Source organism: Ixodes scapularis, unplaced genomic scaffold, assembly GCF_016920785.2.
Source record: "Ixodes scapularis isolate PalLabHiFi unplaced genomic scaffold, ASM1692078v2 PGA_scaffold5__190_contigs__length_132052651, whole genome shotgun sequence".
NCBI lineage: Eukaryota > Metazoa > Arthropoda > Arachnida > Ixodida > Ixodidae > Ixodes > Ixodes scapularis.
Window position 1 is genome coordinate 111,934,809 of NW_024609880.1, and position 26,214 is coordinate 111,961,022.

Here is a 26,214-nt window from a genome sequence, read left to right on the forward strand (position 1 = left end):
TCACATTAACCTTGCTGAAGTTTTAATGTCCTTACCTCCCCGGTCTGCGGGACTCCTGAGAATGTAACATTGCGGCTCGTTGTATACCACATAGAAGTCCATATACTGAAGAGTTTCCGGAGTACAGTAGTGGTTGTCTAGGATAAATTTGGTTGAAGCAGATTTTGATGTACAAAACTGAGGCTCCGCACCAACACCTGCGTGGGAACGTCATTTTTGCAATGAAACTGGTAAATACCTCAAAAACAAGAATGCTCCACGTTTGTCGAGCATGAAACCTTAACTTACCCGTATCAGGAAAGGGATTACCGCTGGAATGGTAGAAGGCGTTATCATACTGCACGTACGTGTAGCTTCCTGGGGGATCTGGAGTAGCACTTGGGAGTGTTCCTGGTTTTCGGGTACAAAAACATTGTATCGCACTTTCAAAATAGTTTAGACGATTACGCAGCTAAAATCTTCAAGACTGCACACTAATACTGATATTAATAACTTCGTTATTAATATCAGTATAACAACGATATAGCAACAAATATAACAACGATAACTTCGTTATAACTTGTAACTTGGCATTGTTACATTTAATTTCCGAATTTCCACTTTTGAGCAACATTGCCGAAAACTTTAAATCTGGAGAAGCACATGTTGGTGAGAATGCTTGACTTATTACTAGATTCATTTTATTTGACCCTCGAATTTTGTTAATATTTAGTGATAAATATAAAGCCTGACTTGACTGAAAATGACAATACAATATTATTGCGGAGCCTCCTGGTCATTACTTTTAAAATTGAAGCAAACGGTTGCCACTTTCAGAAATTTGACTCATGCGACGATTGTCTGAAACAGGCTAAGATATAACCACAGTGCAGTAAGTACAGTAAGTACGAAGATGTTGAACGAGACCCGCAAAAGCTTCTTCGCTGCAGCTGTTCTCCAGTGCAGAACAAAATGGCAGAACATATTTAAATTCAAATAGAGCGAATCGGAACAAGTTTTAATTCAAGGGTACCAGCGAGCTGCTTAAGAGCTGCCATGTTGAACCCTAGAGAGTTGGGAAACAGAAAAACAGGACAACACGAATCTCCAAACGCAGCTGAAGTTTATTTTACAAAACACAACCTTAAATTCACAACCAAGAGAAAGGAAACCAAGGAGACCAAAGGAAGACATGGAGGATAGCGATGAAGTCACGCGTAACTAACCGGAATACACGTATCCAAAGAGGGCACACATCAGCCTCTAAACCAGATTCCGCAACAAAGAGACGATAGATTGCACCGTGCGACGGACTGTTACTGAGGACATAGTCAAAGTGAATAGCCCAATGATCACGAAGCAAGAGAAGGAACGAGGACAGCCAACTACCATTAGAACCATAATGAAACGGCTGTAATTAAGAGACGCTTTCATGTAGTTGTCTAGAGAAACGAACATGTCGCTAAAACAACAAGCGTGCCCATGAATCATCAACGACTATTTCACTGAACGTTTGTAACAATCCCTTTCCCTGTGGAGCACTTCAGTAATTTTCCAAACAACGACACAATTGCTTCGGAAGAAAGATGATTCGCTAATTCTGAATCTTCGGTTTTGTTTTTCACCGTTCCTTTCTGTTAAATTAAGTTGTGAATAAAACACTTAGCCTTCTGACCCACATAGCAAGAACCACACTTCACGGGAATATTTTACATTACACCCAGATCGCAATCCACCGTAGGGTCCCTGATTTTTTTCACAACCTGCCTTCTGTGACGAAAAAAGTGCAAGCCGGTCGAGCCGAAAATCTGGTTAAAAAACAGCTGTGGCACAAAACGTCCGCGCTGGTGTTTTAGGTTATGGGAGACACGCAAATAAGGCAAGCAACCCTACTTTTCTCTGCTAGGACGTATATCGGCAAGTTAGAATTTGTCAGCAAATGATGGATGACCGAAGACAGGAACTCCCTGCTGTAGTCAGCGAAGAACAATATCGTCGCGAATGACGAGGTGACGAAACAAAGGATAACTGAGGAAACTTAAATGTTTTATGGGGCGAATTTGTGCCCAAAACAAAAAGGAAACACAACTTAACAACAGAGCGTCGCGGGCGTCGAAGTCGGCGTAACAGTACAGCAGGATCGAACGCATGTGGCGAGACTGACCGCGGCTTGCCACGCGGAGTCCCTTTTGTAAGCGCGTGGGCTTCGGGAACAATCGCCGTAGAAGGTTCGGCGCGTAGAAAATTCTAACCTCGAATCATCAACATGGCTTCCAAATTTACCAGAACACCGCATTACAGTGTCAACACACATGTGTACCCGCGGCCAGGCATCGAAACATGGCTTTTTGCGAGGAAGGCAAGCCCGATAACCGCTAGGCCACGAGTGACTTTTTTTTATGGCCGGTCTGGATATGGTAAATTACAAAAGGATTACACTGATAAATTCACTTTATGAATATCACTTATACGCAATCGTGAAATATAAGATTCTTTCAAGGTCTTAAGCATGTCGAAATTGACACCCAATCAGGCGCACAAACCAAAGTGGCGTATACAGACTATAGTGTGCAGATATATTCAATGAAATGCATACGTATGGGTCGGGCATCCTAGGCCACGAGCGCGCTGCCTACTTGGTCAGCTACTCGCGCGGCAATGTACGAAGCTACTTTTTCAAACCGGCGCCCAAACGGTGAGAACAAGGAAACCTGAGTGAGTTTGTTAGCACAGACCTGACAACTCCCCGCCTTACTGAATGACAACTTAATCTAAAGTGTAATGGCTCCCCCTCCGTTTCCCCACTCTCCAGGGTTATGGTCACCTCTGAGTAGACACGTTTTTGAGTACTAAACGGCACGTCGGCCATCAAAGCACTTTTGGCCGTACGTCATGGGATTGCTTACAAGAAACCGCAATGTAAAAAGGAGCATCCGGTAGTCCTAAGCAGAGCGGCAACCGACGTTTTATTAGGGGCCTAGATCGTTCAGGGTCTTTTGGTTTCACATATGGTACCTGGAACGAGTCTCCGACTGGTCTCTCTATCGTCCATTCTAGCCCGTACATACGAAGTGGTGCCGAAGTGGACACAAATAACGTCACAGAAGCCGGAGTGTCTTGCTGTCAGATGTCGCGATCCTGGCGGTTGACCGTAGAAAAGCTGGCAAAAAGCACGAGCGAACGCGAGCGCCGCTGTCGTCGCAGCGTCCCAACTTCTGGCTACCGAAGCTTCCATTGGCTTCCACACTGGAGGGCGGTCTCCAGTAGAACAGGCGACTGTCCCATCCGCCACCGCTGCTGGGACATTTCCAGGATCGCGGTCGGCGAAAGCACGACACTTGTGTGAGGTTATCAGGCGGAAATCGAGGGACCACTTTTTTAGACGTGGTAAACACACCATTCTGAGACGGGTTCCAGACACCGTTGTTCCACTGGATCTCCAAGTGAAACGGTGACTGCCGCTCTACTTAGGCTTACCGGGAGCTCCATTTAAATTTTGTGCTAGCTTCGGACAAAAGTGCGCTTCGGGTGTAAGTAACGGCGATGTAATTTGGTTAACAAGAGTGAATTTACGGGTAGTTGGTTGTTGACCGACATGATAAAAGAGTAGCAGAAAAAAGGCGAGACACAGAAGAAGCAAAGCACAAGACGATATGGCGTTTTCGAGGTGACGATCTCAGGTGCGAAAACAGGATTCGGGGATGTGGCTCACTGAACGCATAGCCCCGAAGTAACAGACCTGGAGTGGGATTTCTGAATTATAACTTTTATGTACAGACTAAATAAACAGATGGCATGGTCGACTGGTTAATCGGCGTCTTCGGGCTTCCTGAGGCCATGTGATATAGTCCTCCGAGGGCGGGAAGGCACGCTGAGCGAGAGGAGCCTTCCCCAGAGTTTAAGTGTTCACGTTGTGTTCGATTTGCGGGGGTGGCTGATGCAATTGCCCTGTGTTCTTTCAACGAGGTACAGATGAAGCATGCCGTAGCCGCTCTTGCCATGCTGCGGTGTCTGATCCAAGGTGTCGACGCTTTTGCCGTTCGAACTAAAACACAACACCGACAGACCCACACATACACATACAGACAAACACACGCACACCGGCGGTTCTCCTTGCAAGGGCTGGCGTTCACGATCCTCTCGTGGCTTCCGGAAGACTTTCTTTTTGTGTTTAAAGCCCTCAGAGAGGGCCACCACCGGCCCGGTGTCTCAAGGGCTGGTTTCGGGGATCTGAGCGTGATTTTGCCTAGCGTCGTTGGCCCACGCCAAGCCGAACGCGGTAAGGAGCTTTGCTGCCGTTGACGACAAGTGAAGGCCAACTCCAGGACGGAGCCAGGAAGGTAGTCGCAACAACGAGCGCTAACTTGCAACTAAAAGGCTCACTGAAAAATTGCCCCGTGCAAACGTATGGCACGGATGTCACAGCTAGCTTGAAGAGTAAAAAATACCCAGCGTCCATGCAAAAACCGACATACTTTCGTAATTAAAGGCGGAAATAGAAATAGTGTCATGATTCAAGCACGTCCACTGCAGATTTAACAGCATCATGACGTAACGGGAAAGGCGCATAAAGTTCATGAAAAAGAAACCGCTATATAGAAACATTTTTGGTTACCCTACGCAACCAAAATACACAAAGGGCTAAACCCGACCGATAAAATCGTATTTTTTTTATCAAATGAAAAGATGCTATTTAATACACGAGCCTTGTTCACAATGGTGTATCAGAGCCGCTTCAAGCATCTCCTTTTCTACACCCGGTCGCATACACGTCGTTGAAAAGAGGTCAACATCCACAAACTTTGCCATGAATTTGCAGCTCTGAACCAAAACCATTGGTAAGTGAGGCCGCGTGTTCTCGCAATCTGTCATTAAGAAAGCATTCGATTTGAGCTATATACACCCTACCACACCTGAAATGGATTTTATAAACTGCTTCAGTCGCACAGGGCAATGTTACTGGTTGGGACCCAAAACAGGGCTTTCGATTGGTCCTGCCCAGTGACGTGGTATTGTGTTATTTTCAGCAGTGCCCTTTTGACAGAATCTTACACTTCAAATCAGGCTGCTACTCTGCTGCCCTCCTTCGGCGTCGTTTGCCTTTTTGTTCTCGGCAGTTTATCTGTCGTGGCTTGCGTGGTAGCAGAAATAGTGTGCTCACAGAAAACGAAATCTGGTATTTATTGCCAAAGAGATAACGAATTCTCAAAGAGGGAGGTGTTACCTATGCTCCAGGTGAATTTCGCAGGCTTGGCATTTATAGAAAATAGAAAAACGTAAGGTTGAAACATCATATGCATTTCTTCGCTAATTTCCTTTTTGGCAGAAAATTTTGTACGAGAAAATGTATTTTTTAACGTTGAAATGTTTTTGTTATTCTGATGTGTAATTGTATTGTCTATAGAATTGCCTTTTCTCGATATCTAGCTTAACTTGCCCTATGGGCACTCGACTTCAATATACAACATTCGTGGAATGCAATTATAATTTTTCTTTAAAACATTTTTTAATGAAGTACCTTTTTTCTAGAAACTTAGGAAACGCAGAATACTATAGATTTGGTCTATAAGGCTGAGGCTTTGAATTTATTCATTTCTAATGGGAGGCTTAGATCGCCCTAGAAATTGGAATCACCTTGGACGGAGGGTTAAAAAGTTTACCCTTCCAAGCCGTATCCCCCCTCCCCCTCCGAGTATTACGTACCTTTCAAGTTTGCCCGTATAACGTTTTCAAGCGGGTAGTCAGTTTGACTTAGAGCTCTCACTTGTAGTGTGGTATTCTCGCTGAAATGTAAAGAAAAAATAATTACGAGAAAATTAAATTTCAAAATGTATGTAGTGTCAGCGCCTCGTTTTAACGCACGAATTTCGGTCGCAGCAGGACGAGGACCACCTCGGTCCTCTCCCTGTTCTAACGTCCCTCTCTCTTTCTCAACCTGTGTATCTTTCCAATACGAGCCAGATGACTAGGCCTGTATCTTTCCTCACCTACGTGATCACTAATTGCTCTCGCACTGCCGCTTGCCTCGAGTCAGCATTACCGCCAGCGCCTCTCGCAGCATCTCACAACCAGCGCGACCCTAGCACGCGGCGACGGCCTAAGATGGATTCCTCTGGCGCCCTGCGGCGACTCGTGTCGAGCGTCAGCGTATTTGGATTCATACTTTTGCGCAAAACATTCAGCGTATTTGTCGCCTAGGGCGGCTCGGGGATCCACAGTGACGCAGTGCGCCACCGTTGTCTTCTTGTTCTACGTGGTATTGCTCTTTTGGCACGTCGAGCAAGCGCATACATATACTCAGTGCATCGCCGCTTCTCTTAGGCTATCACCTCCTCGTGCAGCCTGCGCCTTCCTCTTGAGAGGCGTTGTGAAGACTACGGCGCACTGTGTGGGCGCCTCCTAGCGCAACCCGCGGATGAGGTATTTTAGAGCGCAGCTCTTAGGCGCCCGTTTCTGGCTTGAGCGGCGTCGGCGAAACCGTCAGGTCACGTGACCGCCCCCCCCCCCCCCCCTGAGATCACGTGACCGCCCTGAGGTCACGTAACCTCGCGGGGGCCGCGTAACCTCAGGGGGGCGACGTGGCGAAGTAGCAGGCAGGATGACGGGGAGAGCAGTAGGGAGGAGAAGTATACCCTCCCCCCAGTACTCTTCCATCCTCCTCCTCAAGTGCTGCCGGCGTTACAGGGAGCTGTAAACGGCTTTAATTTTTCTCATTCACCCATCACTAAACCGCGGCGAATAAATGGAAGGACGTGAACATGAGCAGGAGAGCGAGGTACACCTCTTGTCTTCGTCTCCTGGGCGCCGCCATCTTGCTGCTGGTGTGGGCAGATCGACTGAATTTCAAGCACTGCTGAGGCGTTTCCACGGTTTCCAGACTGGTTGCCCAACAAGATGCATGGATGAATGCTAACGGCTGTTCCCTTCATTTTGGGCGGTACCTTGCGCCATGCGCCACTTAGCCGAGAAGTTAAGACCCAAAAGCATCATTTCTTCCCTTCGCCAATTTGCATTGTTTCTGCAATTTCGTAACTCTCACCAGACGATGTGGCATATCAACAAGGCGTTTTTTATCCACCGTGGCCAGACTAGCTTTCGAAGCATGGCCGGTTGCAAACGTCTATATCACGTGCTACTTGTTCGGCCGAATGAATTATTTCTGACTGCCTGACAGAAATATCATGTTTTAATTGATTCGTAATGTTTTCTCTTTTGTGCTTTCTGTACCTTACTAATTGTGACTCTGTCGAACGCTCTGACGCCGACACCTTGCACCAAACAATTTTTGTGTCTGGTAAAGCAATTTGCCCGCAAGCCCATACGCTTTAGCGATCATTAAAAAAAAAAAAAAAAAAACTTAAAAATTTCTAAAGTTCTTGTTATTTCAAATAAGATTTGTCGCCTGTCGGCGCACACCGCCTCCCCAACTATACTCTATGAGGATGCCACCGTTTGTTCGCGCTTTCAGCGAGGCTCTTTTTGCGGACATTGCGGGACGACGGACCAGCCACCGATGGGCGAGCCAAATGCGGTGACGGTCGTCGCCTATGATCGCGCAGGCGGGCTTTCGAAAGGGTCGCATCGGCAGTCATCGGCAGCCGTGTGAAACCCGATTGAACAGCTTCACAGTGCGCTCCACGCCGTCCCTCTATCAGTCGTCGGCCTGCCTTCACCGCACTGCGGCGTCCGAAAGCTCAAGCTATAGCGCGGGAACGCTGGGCACCACAATGCGGACGCCCTCCAGATGCAGTCACCGCGGCCGCAGACCAGGCTAATGAGCAGTGTAGGCGGTACCAATAAAAGAAGCAACAAATAGGTTACTTGTAATGAAAGGAACGCGTTGCCGACCTACGTTACGTCAAAATAAAAATAACGCGTAAACTTTACCGTTACTAGGGAGCTTTCGTAGATGGTTTCCGCTGTACCGCAATGTTCTCCGCAAGCCGATACGAGATCTGGGATTCTGCAGGCCAGGCTAGCGCCGCGCATGCGCAGTAGTGGCGTCTTCGTTGCGGAGAGCGGAGCGGAGGTGAGAAAACGGTCAACGAAAACTTCCTATTTATTAGAAGTAACCCACGTTAGTTTAACGTAACCTTTTTTTTTAAATTATGAATTAACGCGTATTACTCTTTTCACGTTACAAGCATAAATATGCATATGCAAGAAAAATTAGGTCAATCCCGAAATTCAATATAATGACCATATCTTTTTACGGTTGCACCTAAATACTCACAAAAAGAAATGCAAAAAAAAAGAAAAACGCAAAAGAGCAACCAAAATAACTTAGACGCTTTGGCGCTTAGAAACACGAAAATAGTAGTGTACAATTGTGCTTAAGTTTTGGGAAGATATCCAACGAGTAAGGTAACTGTTACCCATTAGTCGGAATAAGTAACGTAAGTACGTTACGCGTAACCGTTTTGAATAAGTAACGAGTATGATACGACGTTACCGATAAAAGTAACGCATTACCGGAAACACCGTTACAAATAACGAGTTACCGCCAACACTGCTTGCGAGCAACTTTCGAACTGCCGTCAGGTGCGCTCTCAAAGGAGTATCCCACTCTCATGTTTACTCAACACTTGTTGCTGTCCGCGACTCTTTGAGCGAAAAAGCACTGCGCCACGTTTTAATGAAAATAAAATAAGAAAACGAGGATTTATTTGCGTTTCGTTAATTGAGGATATTTTAGCTGCCATCGTTGATGAAGAAAGGTCTTGGGTGCGTTGTACGCGAGTTGCTAAAAACTTTACATAGCTCGGCAAGTTTTATGCTGCGAGGAACAAGGCCAATACCATCATACGCTTCGCTAAACGGCTTTATTTAAAAAAAAAGTTATCAGAAAGTCGTTTCGTTATTTCACAAACTTGATCATTTGCCAAAGGTCTCACAGGCAACCACAGCTAGCGCTCAATTCATGACGTCATGTACAAGAATTTTGCCCGACGATAGTAAGAAAACTGAAAAAGCTTAACGTTTATTTGTTTTTTAAATTTTGCTAGCTCGTTAGACAAATATAACAGTGCCGATGTTCAGGAAATAACTTTGAAATGTGCAAATTACCTTTCTGCTATTTTTAGGGTCGGGATGAAGGTTTCCAGTCGGCTCTGTTTAGTATAAAGTGGACTATATCACCTGAAGCCGATGGAAGTACCGTTACTATTCTCGAAAGAAAATTTGCTTCTTTAAACCATGTTTTTGTATTTTTTTATGCTTAACGGCTTTATAAGGGCACGTGAGCATACGAAAGAGTTGAAAGTGACATATTTTTAACTAACTTTGTTGGAGAATTTCCGCCTCATATCAATATCGCCTGTTTTGGGGCACCTTTTAGAAAAGCAACCTATTTTCAGGGATGACTAGATTTTTGTACAACCACCCCATGATATCCGAATTGCAATACGGATTTGTACCTGAGAATGGTTCGGTGCTGCTCTTAGTTGACGTCGAAGATTATTGTTTTTGGTCGTGTCATAAGCCTGTCATAGCGTCAATCACTCGATTCGGCTGCGTAAATTATAAGTTTGAGTTTCGGGGACCCTTTCATTCACTATCGTCAGATATGTTATCTGGACTGTCACCGTGTGTGCAAGTGCGTCGGGAAGTGAATAACCTTTGCTTTCTGCGAGCGGGGGTTCCACGGTGTTCTGCGCCATCGCCCCTTTTATTTAGGCTTCGTTTCAGCTTAAGTTCGGGCGCAGCCGACGCTATTCGCTAATGGGACCAAAAGAAGCCGCGTCGAAAGCTCAAGTCACATGGCCTTTTTTGTTTATGATTGGTTCAGCAATGATAGAACACGTACATGAACACGACGAACATCTTGATGCTATCTCTTTAACGATGTCTGGATGGTACCATCAGCTGGTAACGTCGGCTGTGTATGGACATAAGGTAAAACGAAGTATCACATTTATATCGACGATCTTGTTTCTGCCATTTCTGGATGTGGGTGCTATCAAAACGCTAACGACATTTTGCTGTTTTTTTTTTTGGCATATTAATTTTGACATCGCCCTTAATAATTTGGAAACTAATGTCAATGAGGTTAAGCATAGGCATAGGCATGTAATCTTTTGAAGGTGAACTCGGCGAGAGCTAAGTTGACGCGTTTCCGGAACCCTCTAAAATTCGGTTTCATAGACACGCTTTTTTTCTTGCTCGGTGTAGAAGGTATTTGTGATCGTATTCAATGGGTTGGTAGAACGATGCACGCAGGACTTATGTTTGAACACATATACTGGAATGGGCACATGGCCCACAACTGTCGTGCCTTCCGGTGCGTATCTTTTCTGTTATATAATATTATATTTTTTTGTTTCCTTTGGATGTCCCAACAATTCTAGTTCATGCCTTGGCATACAGTGCACTCAGGTACGGGGTGGCTGTGTTTGCTCACGGTGCAGGGCTGCGGCATGCCGAGGTGAACAATATTCTCAGAAGTATTTTGAAAAGTGTGGCATATAACTCAGTTTTCTCTAACAGCACGAATATTCTCAGCGATATCGAAATGTCAAATTTTTATTCCTTATTCCGGAAAGCAGTCGTACTCCAGTATTTTTGAACGCAGAACTATCGTTTCGTATGAACCGTCTCGCACTTTAAAACAGGCCGCCCGTTTTAAGCGTCCTCGCTGTTTCACGAGGTGTGGGATGGGAACTGGAGCTTACTATGTTGCGGACATTTTCAATCCGCTCCCAGCGTCTGCCTCCCTTTTAGATTCTAGGAAAAAGTAAAAAATGGCTCTGGTGCTCTATGTTAGACATGGTGTTTCTCCTCGTTTGAATTTCGGTTCTGAATCAGCCCTGAATTCAATGTTTTTATTGATGTTGAATTTGTTTTTGAATCAGCCTTAGACTCAGTGTTTCTATAGATCGCTATTTAACGTGTGGTATTTGATTTGTACTGTTTTATTGCTGGCTTGTTTTTTTGGCGACTTCCCGGGTGGGACCCACAAGCCAATATAGGATTTGCCGGAGCCGCCATAGCTCCTTAAGCACGACGCTTGCAATTAATATTATTATAATTACATTTTTTTATAATTATAATAAAATTTTAATTTTATATTTGTAATAATACTAATTATAGTAATTATAATTATAATTATAAACGGCAAATGCTCTTTGAGATATGGTGTCTCGTCCGGGGCCCCTCAGAGGTCGTTGCCGAAACCTCTATTTTTTTTTCTATTTTTGTCACTGTCGTGTCTAAGATTATAGCTAAGATTTGCAATATGCAGATTATAATAAGATATTTTGTGAAATTCGCAGTGCCAGTGATTGCAAGATACTTAAGGAAGATGCCTGTTCATTCTATATTTGGTGCATGACTAATAATCTCATCTTAAATAAGGCTAGAACTAAAGTAATGTCCTACACGAGAAGAACGCACAGCACATGTTTTCCCTACGGTATCCACTAAGAGGTTGTAAGTCCTATTAGCGAAGCCAGAGACCTTGCTGTGATATTTGTTTCTTCTCTCCGCTTTGACGCACATATGGATCACATGAAAATATCCGCCTTGCGTACTCTGGGTGTTGCCGGTAGGATGTCTATAGAGTATTTTCGAACCCGAAAACGTTCTTTGTTCTCTATTTCGCGTTGCCTTGATCCCATCTGGAATACACCTCGGTAATGTGGAGCAGCATCTGACCCAGCACTTCCTTCAGGCTAGAGCGAGTGCCAAATACATTCCTGTCAATAGACGAAGGTACAGATCGCGCTGTGTCCGTGTGTTTCCTTTTACTGGTCCTTCGTCTTTTTTGCGCTGTTTTAACCCATTCAATATGACCATCATCAAACTCGCCCAACTATACACCGTATTACACATCGCGACACTGTTAGCGCTAACACGACATCGGCGCATTCCGTTGCATGACTCCAAATAATACTTTCGTGGAAGTTTGTTGTTGATGCTGTTCCTTAATTCCGCTAAATATGAAGGGGTCACTGTCTTTTTAGGCAGATATCTCTTCACTGATTGTATTGCCAATGTGCAACTTTACCTCAATATAAAAGTGTTTATGTCTTGTCCTACTTTTTTATTTGGTTACGCATTTACCTTTTTCATGTGTATTAGGTATAGAAAGTGTTTGGATGTGCTAGTACTAAAACCGAAAGCTCCTTCCTAGGCACCAAATAAAGCCTATTCTTGATTCTTGATGATTAATATTATTATTATTATTAATATTATTGTTATTATTATTATTAAGATTAGTAAAGAACTTACTATATTTTTTTCCGTGGAATGTACAATCTTATTTTATAAGTGGCGGTTTTGTTCGTTTTGTCTGTGATATTGGCTCTTGCGTGTAAACATTTCTTATAAGCGGGATCCCTGCTGCGATACATCAGGAAGTATGTATCTTTCGATGTTTCTTCCAGGACCTGCAAACGACAAAACAAACCATGTCATTATTTCTCCCCTTATTAGGAGAAGACGCATGGTAGCGCCAAATAAAAAAGGCACTCACTCAGATTTAAGCATTCGTATAACGTCGACAGTAGAAATCAGGCATTGCTCCACTTTATATCACAGCGAAGTAACGCTCATGCACGAAGTAAGGAGCGAATCGAACACCTGTACCTCTTACATTGGTTTCAACATGATTACAACGTAAATGTGGACGGGTCATTGCATTAATGACAAGCGCGTATTTGTGTGGCAAATCAACATAAATATATGCTATAAGAAAAAATTCTGCACAGACGCAGCGAATCTTAAACATCCCCAGGACTCACAACAAAGATACGATTTTTTCGTAGTACTAAAATGTATAACCCAAAATTTAATTTGCATTCGGCCATCCAATGTCTCTAGGCAATGACTAGTTAATCAGTGTCTAGCGCTCCCTTGATTATGCTTACTCTTAGTCTAGACTTTTGTTGTTTGTTTCTTCTTTTGGGGTAAGAAAGTAATATGGTAGTTCAGAAAATGATGGGGCGATAATGGAAGCTTTTTTTACTTCTTGTTCTTTTATTTTGCGTCTATTACGGTTGTCTGTGTCAATAATATGGGCGATCCTGTGTACAAGAAGTGCTTATCGGTCTTGCATAAAACGGGGGGAGTGCGGCTTCCTCCGGTGACTGCTAAGCTGGCATCACTTGCAGCAAAGAATCTTGTAACTGGGGCAACATGGAACAGTCTGCCGAACGCAAGGCACTGCTCGCACGTGTCGCGCCTGCTCTGGTCCGCACATCCGCGATACGAAGAACCACTCGCTTTTTCTTTTTCCTAGGTCTTAATTTATCTTAATTGCTTCAGCCTATATTGACCTTATGCATGCGGCCGTCTTTTCTTTGGACGGACTGGTTTGGACCGGACTGGACTGGCTCTTGAGGCCGATGCGCGGCTCCCGTCGTTTTTTCGCTCGTTACGCCCACTTTCCCTCTTACCTGAGAACGAAAGAGGGAGTGGCGTACCAACTTGGTTTTGAGTGGGGCTGAAACCAAACCATCCCCCCCCCCCCCCCCCCCCCACCCCAGGGCCGGGGGTGGGCGGTGCTCTTTGTATCCCTTGGGCGCACCGGCCAGTGTTTGCCCTGCCCTGTGGCTGCTGTTTCAGAAAGGGGGGGGGGGGGGGGGGGCAAAACACATGCCTTGCCGCCCCTTTTCTGAGAACTGGGGTTAGGCGTTGCAACCCCCCCCCCCCCCCCCAAATGGTACGCCAATGGAAAAAGTCGTCCCGCAGATTTCCAATTCCGCGCCGCTGTTGGCATGCACTCATCTTACGATGGCACCGGGACGTCATATAGTTTCCTTTCCTCGGTATGCACTACCTACGGGACAACATAAAAGCCAGGGGCAGCGACGACACCGTTTGCTCTAAACTGCCTGCTCCCGAGAGGAAAGATTGGCTCTTCGAAAACATGCGAACCGTTGGCGGCGATCGACAGAAGGTGTGGTGGCTGCTTCCGAAACCGCCGACGCCCGGAAGAACAGATTGGCTCCCTGAACACAGCAGTATTCGGACTGTTGCGAGATTGAAAATGCCATCCTTCTCTAAGTGAAAACCCCTGAGCAAGAAATCATGTTGTCGAAAATCAGAAGCGATTTGGGCGTAATTTATTTTTGTTCTTTTCGTAATGATTATTTTATTCTTACTTTCAATCGCTATACATTTTTGGCGTTTTAAAAGAGCGTGCGAGCAGCTCCCGGCTTTCAAAAGTAGCCCATAGCGCTTGCAGGACGCCCCACGTAACTATATTAGTTACGGCGAATGCCGCCAGTATAGCAGTAGTGCGAGAAAACTACACCCTCCCGCGTTCTAGACAAGCCCGATTAACGCTATACGTGTAATACACTCCACAAAATTCAATGCGTGTACTCTCCCTCCAAGCACTTGGTAAAGGCAATCGCTGCATTCTAGGGAGGCGAATGACGAGGAAGATATGTCTGGGCGTACAAAACCCGTCTACTTCATGACACTAAAAGTGCCACAAACTCCGAAAGAACCGCTCAAGAGAGAACTCAGGAGAATGGAAGAGGCTGGAGTCATCGCCCGTGTCAATGTACCAACTGATTGGGTAAGCCTAATTGTGATAGTCACGAAGAAAGTAGGTTCTCTTAGAATCTGCATAGATGTAACATCCAAGGCAAGTGAATGAATCCATCAAACGGCACCACTACCAAATGCCACGCCATGAAGACATTGAAGCAGAACTGGCAAATATCAAGATCTTCTCACGGCTGGATGCAAATAGTGGGTACCAACATATACCGCTATATCAGAAAGCCTCTCCAGTGTGCACGTTTTGTACGCCATTTCGACCTTACCGATTTCGTACACTAACATTTGCCATCCCATCTTCATCGGAAGTATCAGTTCAACAGATCAGGACCGAGGTTTTTGATGGACTTGGAGGGCTAAGACTGGCGTTGATGATGTACTCGTTTGGGGTTGCTCCGTGGAAGAGCACGACAAGGAACCATACGACAACCTAAAGAGAACGCTGACTAACAAGCCAGTGGAGCATTTCTTGACCCCGAAAAGAGGACAAAAGTGACAAGTGTTGCATCACAGTTTGGATTGGGAGCGGCACTCCTACAGCTCAATGTGGCGCACCTACAGATGAATGATACAGTGTGGTGTACAGTAGCATATGCGTCACGAGTGATGACCGACTGTGAAGTGCGACATGTACAAATTGAAGAAAAGACGTTTTCCATCAAGTTTGCCTGTGCGACGTTCTATGACTTTATTTATGGTCGCAAATTCGCACTGGACACCCACCATCGACCATTGATCTGGATAGCAAAGAAAAGCATTAGAACCATGCCACCTTGGCTGCAGCAATTTTGTACTCGTCAGATGAAGTTGCGCTATCCACCTGAAAAAAGAACTTTGTGCTAGCCGACAGATTGCCTCGGGCTCCAGCGAAAGAGGCGAAAACGAAAGAGGTAGAATTGGATCATGTTGATGTATACGCTGTCAACATAGTGTCCACAACATTGAGGTAAACGACACTTCAGAAACTGCAACAGGCCACGAAAAATGATGACGAACTACAAGAAGTTACCTCACGCATCTACTAGGGTCAGGAACAATAGGGAGACCTCAAGGGGTGCGCATCGAAGTTGACTCTGGTCAGCGGTGTCCTGTTAAGGAGCTCAAAAGTAGTTGTTCCTAAAGCTTGTCGTGCAGACAAACTGAGAAGACTGCACGAAGGACACTTAGGCATGAGCGAATTCTGGCCAAGAATGAATGCCGACATTGAGCCATACATATCAAAATGTGCAGCTTGTCGAACATTTGAATATCAGCAACCAGCTGAACCACTAATCATGAGAGATGTCCCTAGTGAAGCGTGTTAGAGGGTTGGAGCTGATCTCTGCTAACATGCAGAATCGTCGTACCTCGTGATATACGACGCCTACACCAATTACTCTAAAATTGTGCAGGTAACAGACTAGTGCTCCTGCAGTAATAGACCATATGACAAGCGTTTTCGCCAGGCATGGAATCCCCGAAGATGTCTGCGCCGTCAATGGTACAGAACTTGCAAGCAGAAAATTTGCAGCGTTTGCAAAACGTTACCATTTCGAACACATCACCCCAAGCCCAAGGTTTACAAGAGCAAATGGACTCGCAGAAAAAGGGGTCCAAGTAATCAAAATGAGTCTAAAAAAAAAAACTCAGTATGCCAAAGAAGATTTTTGGTTAGGGTTGCTAAACTACAGGTGCACACCACTCGTGAATGGACGGTCACCTTGCGAGTTATCCATGGGACGACGATTGCGATCTCGATTGCCAGACTTCTCAGCAGCACAAGGACGAAAAGGGGCAAAACACAAACAAAATGTCAGTGCTGGTAGGCATTTGGAGCCACTCGGCACTAAACAGATTGTGCGTCTGCGAGATGACAAAACAGGGAAAGTCCAAGCACAAGTCAAAGAGCAAGTGGCGCCAAGATTTTATGTGGTGCAAGTTGAGAATGGTGCTGTGTAACGACGAAACAGGCAACATTTACTTGTAAGCAAGGAAGGATTGGAAGAAACCATCTCCCGGACGACATGAACGTTCAGCCACAAGTGCCCAACAAGGACAATGTGCAGCACCAGGAAACTCATGATCATGAAAGTGTAATATTAGGTGGTCCACCATCCAGCGCCGGTGCCTATGCAACCTAGCACTAGAGTGTCATCAAAACCAAAGAAGAAGAATGTGAAGGTTACTTATAATGAACAATTCAACCAGGCGCGTTAGTCAAGCTGTGTTTCAAGTTTGTTTATTAGAATGCAAGGTACATCAGATCTGATGTTAATTTGCAGTTTCAGCCAGTTGTAAAGATCAGTCTGGCAACCTGATTAAGCCAGTTTCGTTACAAGACAAAATCAATACAGTACGGTTTAACGGTGTACGCAAATTCACAAGATATGCTAAATGTTCCTAACAGCTCATGCCACAAAAACTTCAATTTCTTACTGCTTGGGTATTTCCATAGACAAGACTAACAATAAAACGATTATCCACATAGAGGATCCAGGTATTTCCAGTTATTCCTGTCCTTCAGCGACAGTTACTGTTGACATGGTTTTATCAGAACTGTCCAATTTTTGTGAGCGAGGAATTCCAGACATGCTTGCGGACGAATGGCATCCTATGGATGCTTGTTCCTCCCATACCACCCAGCTTTCAATGGGACAGCCGAGTGTGCGGAACGGAGGATAGAGTAGAAGTCGAGGATGGCTGCATTGGGTGACTTTGATTTGCAGATAGCCAGAATGCTGCTGTCGTACAAAACAGGCCACATTATGTGGTGGGCTGTAGTCGTGCTGAACTTTGATTGGTCCTGAAGCTCAAGATAGCGCTGGGCTTTCAGCGGCCAAATGTTTTAATCACAGCGAGTCTAAAGCAGCTTCATCACAGCGTGCAGAGCAACGGAACGTCGACTTTCCAAAGCAGGCATATACTGCGTTTACCGATAAGCCGGTAGTGTGGTGAAACCCGCACACTCCTTGGACCAGTCGTGCGTCTCTCTTTCACCATGTAATCGCGCTTCGGTCCACACACCCACGCAGATAGCACGTTCACATGACGAAAAATATATTTATGTGATGTCAAATACTTCCACTGAAAAGTCTGCCTTAGGTGTGAACTGCGTAATGGCGATTATCCTCACGTGTTTTTTTTATCATACATTCACGGTTTTGTGTTTAGACCGCCAGGGACTGTGAATATGTTACTCGCTTGAGAAGGCTGGCAAACAAACCTGCCGCCACAGCTTTCTGTTCCAGCCGCTAGGTGCCATTGATTTTGCTGGAGTCGCCAATTGTGTCGATGTTCCTGCAATGGATACTAACGAAGTCGCTGTTGACACTAAAGCTGCTAGAACTGCGGTTCAACTGCAGTTCAACAGCAGTTCCTCGTGCGGGCAACGATTCCACCGCATTCTAACTGAAGACGAATGTCATGAGTACTGACCTCGCAGCCTGTGCAAAGCCTTTGGTACACCAACTGACTACAGTCCACCGAAGTAGCTAAACACAGAAGCCAGCTGTGCACATCTGTGCCTTTAGCTATTTTCAGAATTCTTTGTTATGTTTTTCAGTTTTTTATAACTGACAACTCTTTCTTGTTAGGGGGTAACAAGCGTTGTGACCTCGCCATTGCCACAGAACCTCCAGGTAACATCATCGGCGACTTTTAAATAAACATGCCACAGCCGTCGATCGGCTGTGAGCAAGTTTTCTGGGACTCGCGTATTTCTTCAGTATTCATTTTAATTATGCAATCATGACATTTGACTTCAGTTAGAATGAAAAAAATACCGCATTTCCCGGGCTATGGTCTGGGGACTATACATGTTTAAAAGTTGAAATATTAGGCTGCGCGGACTATCTACGCGTGCAGACTGTGCAAGACTTTTGTTTTTCAAGATCGTTCATTATGACCAGACGTGACAGATCTTGTGAGTGAGAGAGTATGTTAGCTATTATTTATTTATAATACAAGCTGTTCTGTGAAAATCTTGTCAAGGTGTGCCGTCTATCAGAAGATTTTCGTGTCCACTAAGCACCAAATGCGGAGTATGCACGGCGTACGAGCTACGCCGTGCATACTCCGCCGCACCGTGAGCGCACTATCGAAGCAAAAGCTTTTATTTCTGACCCCAAATTTGCCCCTGCGTTTGCGGACTATAGCCCGGAAAATACTGTGCAATGGGGATGACGGACAACTCTGGACATCCGCGGTATGTCTGATATGAGCATTTCTTACATTCATCTGAAGTGTATCTCTTTCTTATTCTCAGTCTAGCGTGTTCGACGCTGAGGACGGAAGATATATGGTGCGACCGACACCGCGTTTAAATGTGCCCCGAGGACACTTCAAGAGGTCGTGTTTGCTATACGTGGCGAACACGCACATAATACACCGCTCACCCTTTCTCTCCTTTATTCATGACGGCCCTAGATTGCAGAAGGTACTTGTAAGCTCACTCATGTCGTTGCTACTCGAAAAGAAATGCTCGTCGCCCTTCGTCCCTAGTTTGTTTTATTCTTTCTGTGTCAATAAATTTTACCAACAAGCTTTTCAGTTAATGGGAGGTTTCTGAGATTGCCTAAATATGGTGATAACTCACTTTGCTGGCTCGAAGCATCCTAAAAATTCCCAGATCATGACGACACTTGGCCGATTTCCCGATTTAAAAAAAAATTGCATTAGGCAGTTTAAGCTTCGCCTTCAAGAGTGGAACGCGATTGCTAAACATATAAAGTCGAGCTCGTTCCCAAGATGTGCAGCGCGTCGGCATGTGCTAGCCGGTATCTTGTCTGGCGTCTTGTGACACCAGGTGTGACTTTTGACGTCACACGTAACGTCTCACGTGACTGTGACGTCATGACCTTGTCGATCATAAGGATTTTCCGTTCCAGCGACACCGACGCTGACGCCGGCACCGGATTTTCTGCTACATGAGTTCCTAAACGCTGTGGCGTTAAAAAGTAATCAAAGATCGCATCACACCGAATTCATCTCCGACAATGGAAGGAGCATGTTCCGAAACGAGGACCACTGTCAGCCAATAGCAAGCGAAGGATCTTCGCGCCTACGACCGGTAGAACCGCGGAGTGATATCTCGAATGCGCGCTGCTCGCTGCCCATACAGCCCGGACTACGATTCAATCCCGCGAGCGCCCGCTCGAGCGCAAACAAGCAGAATCATCATTCGCAAAAAAGAAAAAAAGAAGAAAAAAAAAACATAACGCGCTGTTTTTGGGATGGTTATTGCAGTATTATGTTCCCTCTCCTCCCAAAAAGGAACGATTTTATGCAGTCTTTTTTGCTTTTATCGTCTACAAAAGCACACATGTTTTGTAATAACAGCCTTTGCAATCTCAACAAAACGTCGCGTTTTCATTGGTCACATGTCATCCTGGCTGCCGGAACAATGCTCCTCCCGTCGCCGGAGATGATCTCGTTGTGTTCAATCATTGTTTTTTTCATAGGAAAATCAGTCGCGCATCGATCTGATCTATGGATTTCTAGGATGCGCATATCCCGCAGAGTAAGTTTTCGCCATATTTAGGCAATCTCAGAACCTCCTGAAGGCACCTTTAAGGCCCTCACATGCAGCGAAGCGCTGATGCAGCGATGCTCACGTGATGTCTGCTACTTATTGTCTGCCATGAGAAACGGTTTTGACGGTGGGACGCAAAGCTGGTGAACGCTCAGCACACGCTTAGCGCGAGGTCAGCGCTACGCTTGTAGCGCTACGTTGTATATGTGAACTAGAGTGCCTCAATGTGCTTCTGTTTAGGGTGATGCCATCGCTTGTAGTTCCCGATGCCGACAGCACGCGCTCACAGGGAAAACTCAAAGAAATCGCAGGAAACAAAATGTCGCTGTAGCATAGTCAGCGCCACGAGTGCGCGCACGGACACGCTCTTTTACGCGCTTGAGAACAAAAAATAAAAATAAGCGTTCAAAACAAGATGGCCAGATGTCATCACCCCAAGCAAAGCGCACATGAAGGTTACCTAAAATCTGTTTCATGCTTAGCGTGCAACGCTGTCAAAGCTACTTGCGCGAGCGCGTATCTTCATCTACGGTTTTCTTTGCGCGAGAACGCGTGCAAATGATCAACGAGATCAAGCCCCACGCTCGCGCCAGTAGCTTTGACAGCGTTGCACGCTAAGTATGAAACAGAGTATAGTGTGAGCAGGTCTTTAAGTGAAAATATTCTGTTTATTCTCGTGCCGCGGAGCTCGTGCCGATGAGTAGCTCTGTCGTGTTTGTTGGTGCCGAGCACTGCTCTCTAATGTAGTAGGCTGGATCGCGGATCGGGAGCCCGTCGGTGTCGCCACGGGCGGCCATTGCTTGACACCAGGCAATATACCCAAGCCTAACGGAGAAACGCACAAAAGTAAGAATATTGAAGCATGTACGCTGTGCTCGGAGGCGAGTATTTTATGGTGCGCTGCGTTCCTTATATTGGGTATTTGGAAATAAAATTGGTATTTGCCAAATGTTCGAACGCTGATTAAAAAAATCAGACGTACCGGAGCACCTACGGCTGAGCTGGCAAGCTTGCTCTCCTAGTGGAGTAAACAAAGGAACTTGCCGTCATTGAGACCGTCCTCGGGGCAGCCCAGCAGTTGATGTATGACCAAGAAGTTCCATCTCAACAGCGACTTTCCGGGAGTGATCGAATTCCGCGTAGCAAAGCCTTCGAGCTTGTCGACCGCTAAACCCAACACAACAAAACCGCCACCGACTCCGCGCTAACTCTAGGTCTGTCACTATTGAAACTCTCACCTCATTGAGCTGCACTACAGCGGAGTCACTCTCCCCCACAAAATATTTATTGATAAGAACTGCAACGGCTGTCAGTTTTAATGTTTTTACGCAAGCTATTTGACGGGCTTATCGAAAAGCAGCCAAAAGTTTCACTGCCGACAAAAACTTAGAAACGGGAAAAACGGCACTTTTTCTCGTTCTTCCCATAGAGTCCCAAGCATTGGCTGGTGTCAATCAATGGCCGCCGGTAGCGGCACTCGGCCCAAGCTGCCAAGGCCGCGGTCCGCGATCCAGCCTACTACAATAGAGATCAGTGGTGCCGAGTCTACACGTCTACACTAATGGGCGCCCGTGCTCTGTGGCGGCCATCCGCTCGAGCATTTTGTTACCGAAACCGCAAATCTCCCGTTTTTTTTTTTGTGTGGTTTTTAGTATGCTTACTAGGTGGCGCAAGCAGTAGTCCAATTTTATTTTAGCGTTTTTTATACGTCCACTTACTGTGTAAAAAAATCTATAACCACTATGGCTAGTAGGAAAGTAACCGCGCACTAAAATGGCGCTGCTAACACAGCCACTCAGTTTTTTCGCTGCCTCTTTTAAAGACCGATTCCTATGAGGAAAGCCGCGTTGCTTCCGTACACACGAAGTACTAATGGATACGCCGAAACCGCGCGTTCTCGTGTCTAACGCTGCTTCTTGCGTGAAAGAGGTGAGAGTTACAGTCCGGAACGACGGCCGGGTCGGTGTCGGAGCGATTTGTCGTGGTTCAAACTTTTAAGCCCATGGGCGATAACATATTTTTTTATTTGAATACTATCCGCTCTTGGTGAAAATGCGACCGGAATGAGGCCCCGAAGGTCGGGTGAACCGATTAGCCGATTGGAACTTGTGTACAGAGAAAGACGTGGCTTGATGCAGTCTCTTCCAGTGTCGCGTAATCGCCGTACTGTATATGGTGTCGGTGCTTCGGGGCGGGTGCCTGCGGCGGTTTAGCGCGCATGGAAGACTAAGGATGGCCGTGTGCAACCTAGGCTTTCACGCTGGCGAAAAGACGTTTAATACGCTGGGCCTCACTCCTAGCTCCCGCCTCACGTCAAACGGCCGCCATTTTATGAGGACGTCGCAAGAAGCAGCCGTAAGATGTGCGACCGCGGTAGGAAGTACACGTTCAAAGGAGTTTATTTCACATAAGACCCCGCGCATAAAAAATACACCATTCTATATGCACCCGCCCTGTCAAAACCGTTTACGCGTCCAGAGGTGTCGATTTTTGCTAACAGTGTAGTCTTTCTGCACGCGCAACAACCGCGCTAAGAGTCTGTGCGAGCAGAGCACGAGGTGGCACTAGCTGTCTCGTGAACTGGGGGGCTATGTTGCGCTTTTTGCGCTCCCAGGAGACTAGGGAGAAGGAAGTGACGTCAACAACGCAGCAAATGCAGATTGGATGTTGATTTTGTTTTCTTCTGTCAACATCCAATCTGCGTTTGCTCTAGTCATTGACGTACTTCCTTCTTCCAAGTCTCCTGGGAGTGCAAAAAGCGCAACATAGCACCCCTGGCGTCTGCCCCCCATGAACTAAAGTAATGGCGAATCATGGCACTGGAAACAGATCGGCAGCCGCAAAGCGGATCCACGCCTTCTCAACCGCAAAGCGGCTGGGATTGAGCGGTTGGGGCGCGCTTTTGCAGACCGCTTCGGGACCGATTTTTCCCGACCGCTTTCCCAAAGTGCGAAGCGGCAACAAATCTCAACTCGACGCTGACGTGACGTCGGTGGCTTTCGAAACAAGATGGCATCTGTCGCTGGGGAGGCGTCCAAGGTGCTGTAGTCCTATCATTGAAGTAGATAAAGAAACTAAGAAACGTGATGTTGACGTCCGTCACTTGAATCCGCCGAGAAAAAAATTGACTCGTAGTCTTAACGGTTTTCGCTGCGGTGATTAAGTTTGAGTAAGAGCTTTTCTTTTTTTAATTTTTTTTTTATTGGAGGTGTTAAAGCCCGTCGCCCTCTGCCTTGTTAGTCCTTGCCCGTAGAAGATCGGAACCCACTGCCGATCGATCGAAATGGCAGCTTTTGTGACCACTAAGACAGTCGCGTGAACTACTGAAAGCTTTCGACACAGTGCATGACCACCACGAAGGCCGAGAGACTTCGTGAGCCCATTTGCGTTGCTAACACACTACCGCGGATCTCGCAAGGTACCTGCGCTAGCTCGACCTGTGACGTTTGCTACAACCAAAAGGACTAAGGGGACCCACTCAAGAAATAAAATGTACTTGTATGACGATGTGTAAGAAATCCATACGGAATTTATTCGAGCTTAATATCAGACAAGTAGTCTCGATCGGCGTATGAGTGACAAGAGGAGCGTCCGCCACCAACGAAGTCACGACCGGCAAGCACCGAACACATTCCCCCGCACCACGTTCCACCAATGCCGCTCACAACTCCGGAAATAATAAGAGCGAAGAATGCGGTAGAAAAACTGGCCCCTTATACCCCCACCCCCCTCCAAAAAAAAAAAAAAAAAGTTTGCTATTTATGCGGGAAGGGCAACTTCGAACAAAGGGTCGGGAGCATTTTCTTCTGCATCCGTAAGGCGCACCTACGCCCGGCTGGGCTTTGCTTGCATACGAAGTCGGAGAAATCGCCCGGCGGGTTTTGTGGCAACACGTGTCTTTTCTCGCTGCCCGAAACTCGTAATGCGTGCGAACAACGACAACCCGGAGAAAAATATTTAGAGTGCCAAAACAGCTCTCTGGAGTAGAGAAGAAACGTCAAAACGTAGAAGAGACAGAAAATAGACAGGACGACGTCTCAAACTCAGCTCAAGGGCGTCGTCCTATTTTCTGTCTCTTCTACGTACTGATGTTTCTTCTCTACCCAAGTTAAATTCAACATGGTAGATAATCACCGGCTCCCCTGCACCCTTTTTATATTTTCTCTGGACTTTGGGCTGAAAAACCAGGTAGCCGAACGCAAGTTTCAAAATTTCACGTGTGATCGTCGAGAAACCGCCAACCGCGTATCGGTGTGTCTGAACGCGGTCGCTCTGAGCCGCATTCGTAAGCGCTTCGCAAACGCATCTCAACCGCCAGTGTGATAGCGCCAGTTGTGGTCTCGGTCTATTGTAACCATGGAGGTAGGAGGAAGGGGAGGCGACATAGAGGTTCAGCTAAACGAGAAAATATAGAATTTTAGCAGATCGTTATTTCGCCCTGATAACGACACCCGATAACGATGCGATCCATGCCAAAGGCCGCCGGAGGGGAGAGGAGGTATCCCTATCGGGGCGAAAAAACAATCTGCTAAAACTTTCTAATACCAAATGAAGCCGGAATTTGAGAACGCGGTTGGTGGAGCGCTCTCAGGGGTGACCAAAGCAACACCAAGGCCGCTGCTGGCGCCTTATCAGGTGTCCTTTTGGATTCCCTTCTGGTGGCGTCATGTCGCCTCCAGAAGACCCCAGGATTGTAACTTTAGTGCCCCACTGAGCTCCCTACGCGCTCCAAGTATTTCTAAGATTTACTCACTTAGTGGTTTTCGTCGTTCGATGACATTCAGAGGGTCTCTGATTGGAATCATATATTTATCTTCAATCATTAAAAAGGTCATCAATATATTTTCGTTAAATAACTGATTTATTGTGATAATTATCGACCTATAATTAGGGTTCGGAGTTTTCGGTTTTAACCGATAAAAACTGATAAAAGTACGCCGAATCTATTTTCGAACATTCGGTTTTAACCGAAAAAGATCAGTTTTTAGGTTCGGCATTTACGATTTAAACCGATAAAAACCGACAAACGTATGTCGAATCTATTTTCTAAAATTCAGTTTCAACCGGAAAAGGTCACTTTGACATTCCAGTCGTACTGCAGAGCCGTGGCGAAAAAATGGAACGACAGTGCCCATTCAAACGTGTCCAAAATGATGGGATACACGGATGCCATCACGACGTTTTGGTTTAATGTGCGCATCATCGATCGCAACGTGAAGTCCGAAATGCCCCATGACTTGGCCATGTACGAGCGTGTTTTCAAACTCGTAAGGAAGACTGACTTGATGCAAGCTCTGCATGTTGTGTTGTGCTTGAAAACGTCGCAACGTGTCTCTTTTGGCAGTCACAATTAGTTGAATGGCCGAGTTTGATTCAGGCAGCGCTTTATCTTCACAGCCTGCCAGTGTCCAGTGTTAGCTTGGAGAGGGCATTCTCGAAGCTCAGGGTGATATTACCAGGAAAAAAAGAGTGTGGATTAACGACCTCGGAATGTACACGTGCGTGTGTACTATAATAAAATCACCTAATCATGATGTACAGAAGGGGAAGTTCCATGTTTTCTTGGGCATAGGCTTCATTTCTAACGTGTTCGTACTTCTATGTTTTTTTTTTCTATTTTTTTTCCTTTACAGTTCCACATATTTGCCAGATAAAGTGTCCATTTCTTTTTCAATGTATCTGTGCCGTTATTCCCTGAGTGATCACAAAAATCAGAGCTACAATGATCATCTGCGCCGGTGTCCGTTTGTGTTTATTTTATATTCACCGAAAAAAGCCGATGAACTTTTGTGGGTATGAATATACGCCGAAAAAAAAACGGAAATTGAATTTTCAAATAAACACCGAAAAAAGTACGCCGAATTTTGAAAAATAGAAACCGAAAACGCGGAACCCTACCTATACTATATCCCACCGACCGTAAAACTCACATGTACAGACCGCATTAGTGTAGCTTTCATGTCTTTTTTTAAAACATATCTGTAAAGCCTTAAAGAAACAGCCTGTATTTCTTAATCACATACCTGCCATGCATCTTGCATTGGCCCAAGTTCTTCGTCGTTGAATATAGGGCGATTATCTGGGTTTCTTATGGTCATATTCTTTGTCCAGTGAGCAATAGGTGAAAAGCTCTCCGTCGCAGGCCACATCATAGTTGCGATGGCACACGCGAACAACACAGCGTACTGCAGGCCCATTGCAGAGGAGGCTATCCACAT

General features: G+C 45.9%; 1 protein-coding gene across 1 annotated transcript; it reads right to left on the reverse strand.

The window, feature by feature from the left end:
- Positions 1-26,214, reverse strand: LOC115312191. Its single transcript, XM_029971099.2, has 5 exons — positions 26,020-26,214; positions 12,208-12,365; positions 5,683-5,762; positions 289-390; positions 1-197 (listed from the first exon to the last, which is right to left on the reverse strand). Exons 1-5 carry the CDS (start codon positions 26,212-26,214, stop codon positions 1-3), a joined length of 732 nt encoding a protein of 243 aa, XP_029826959.2.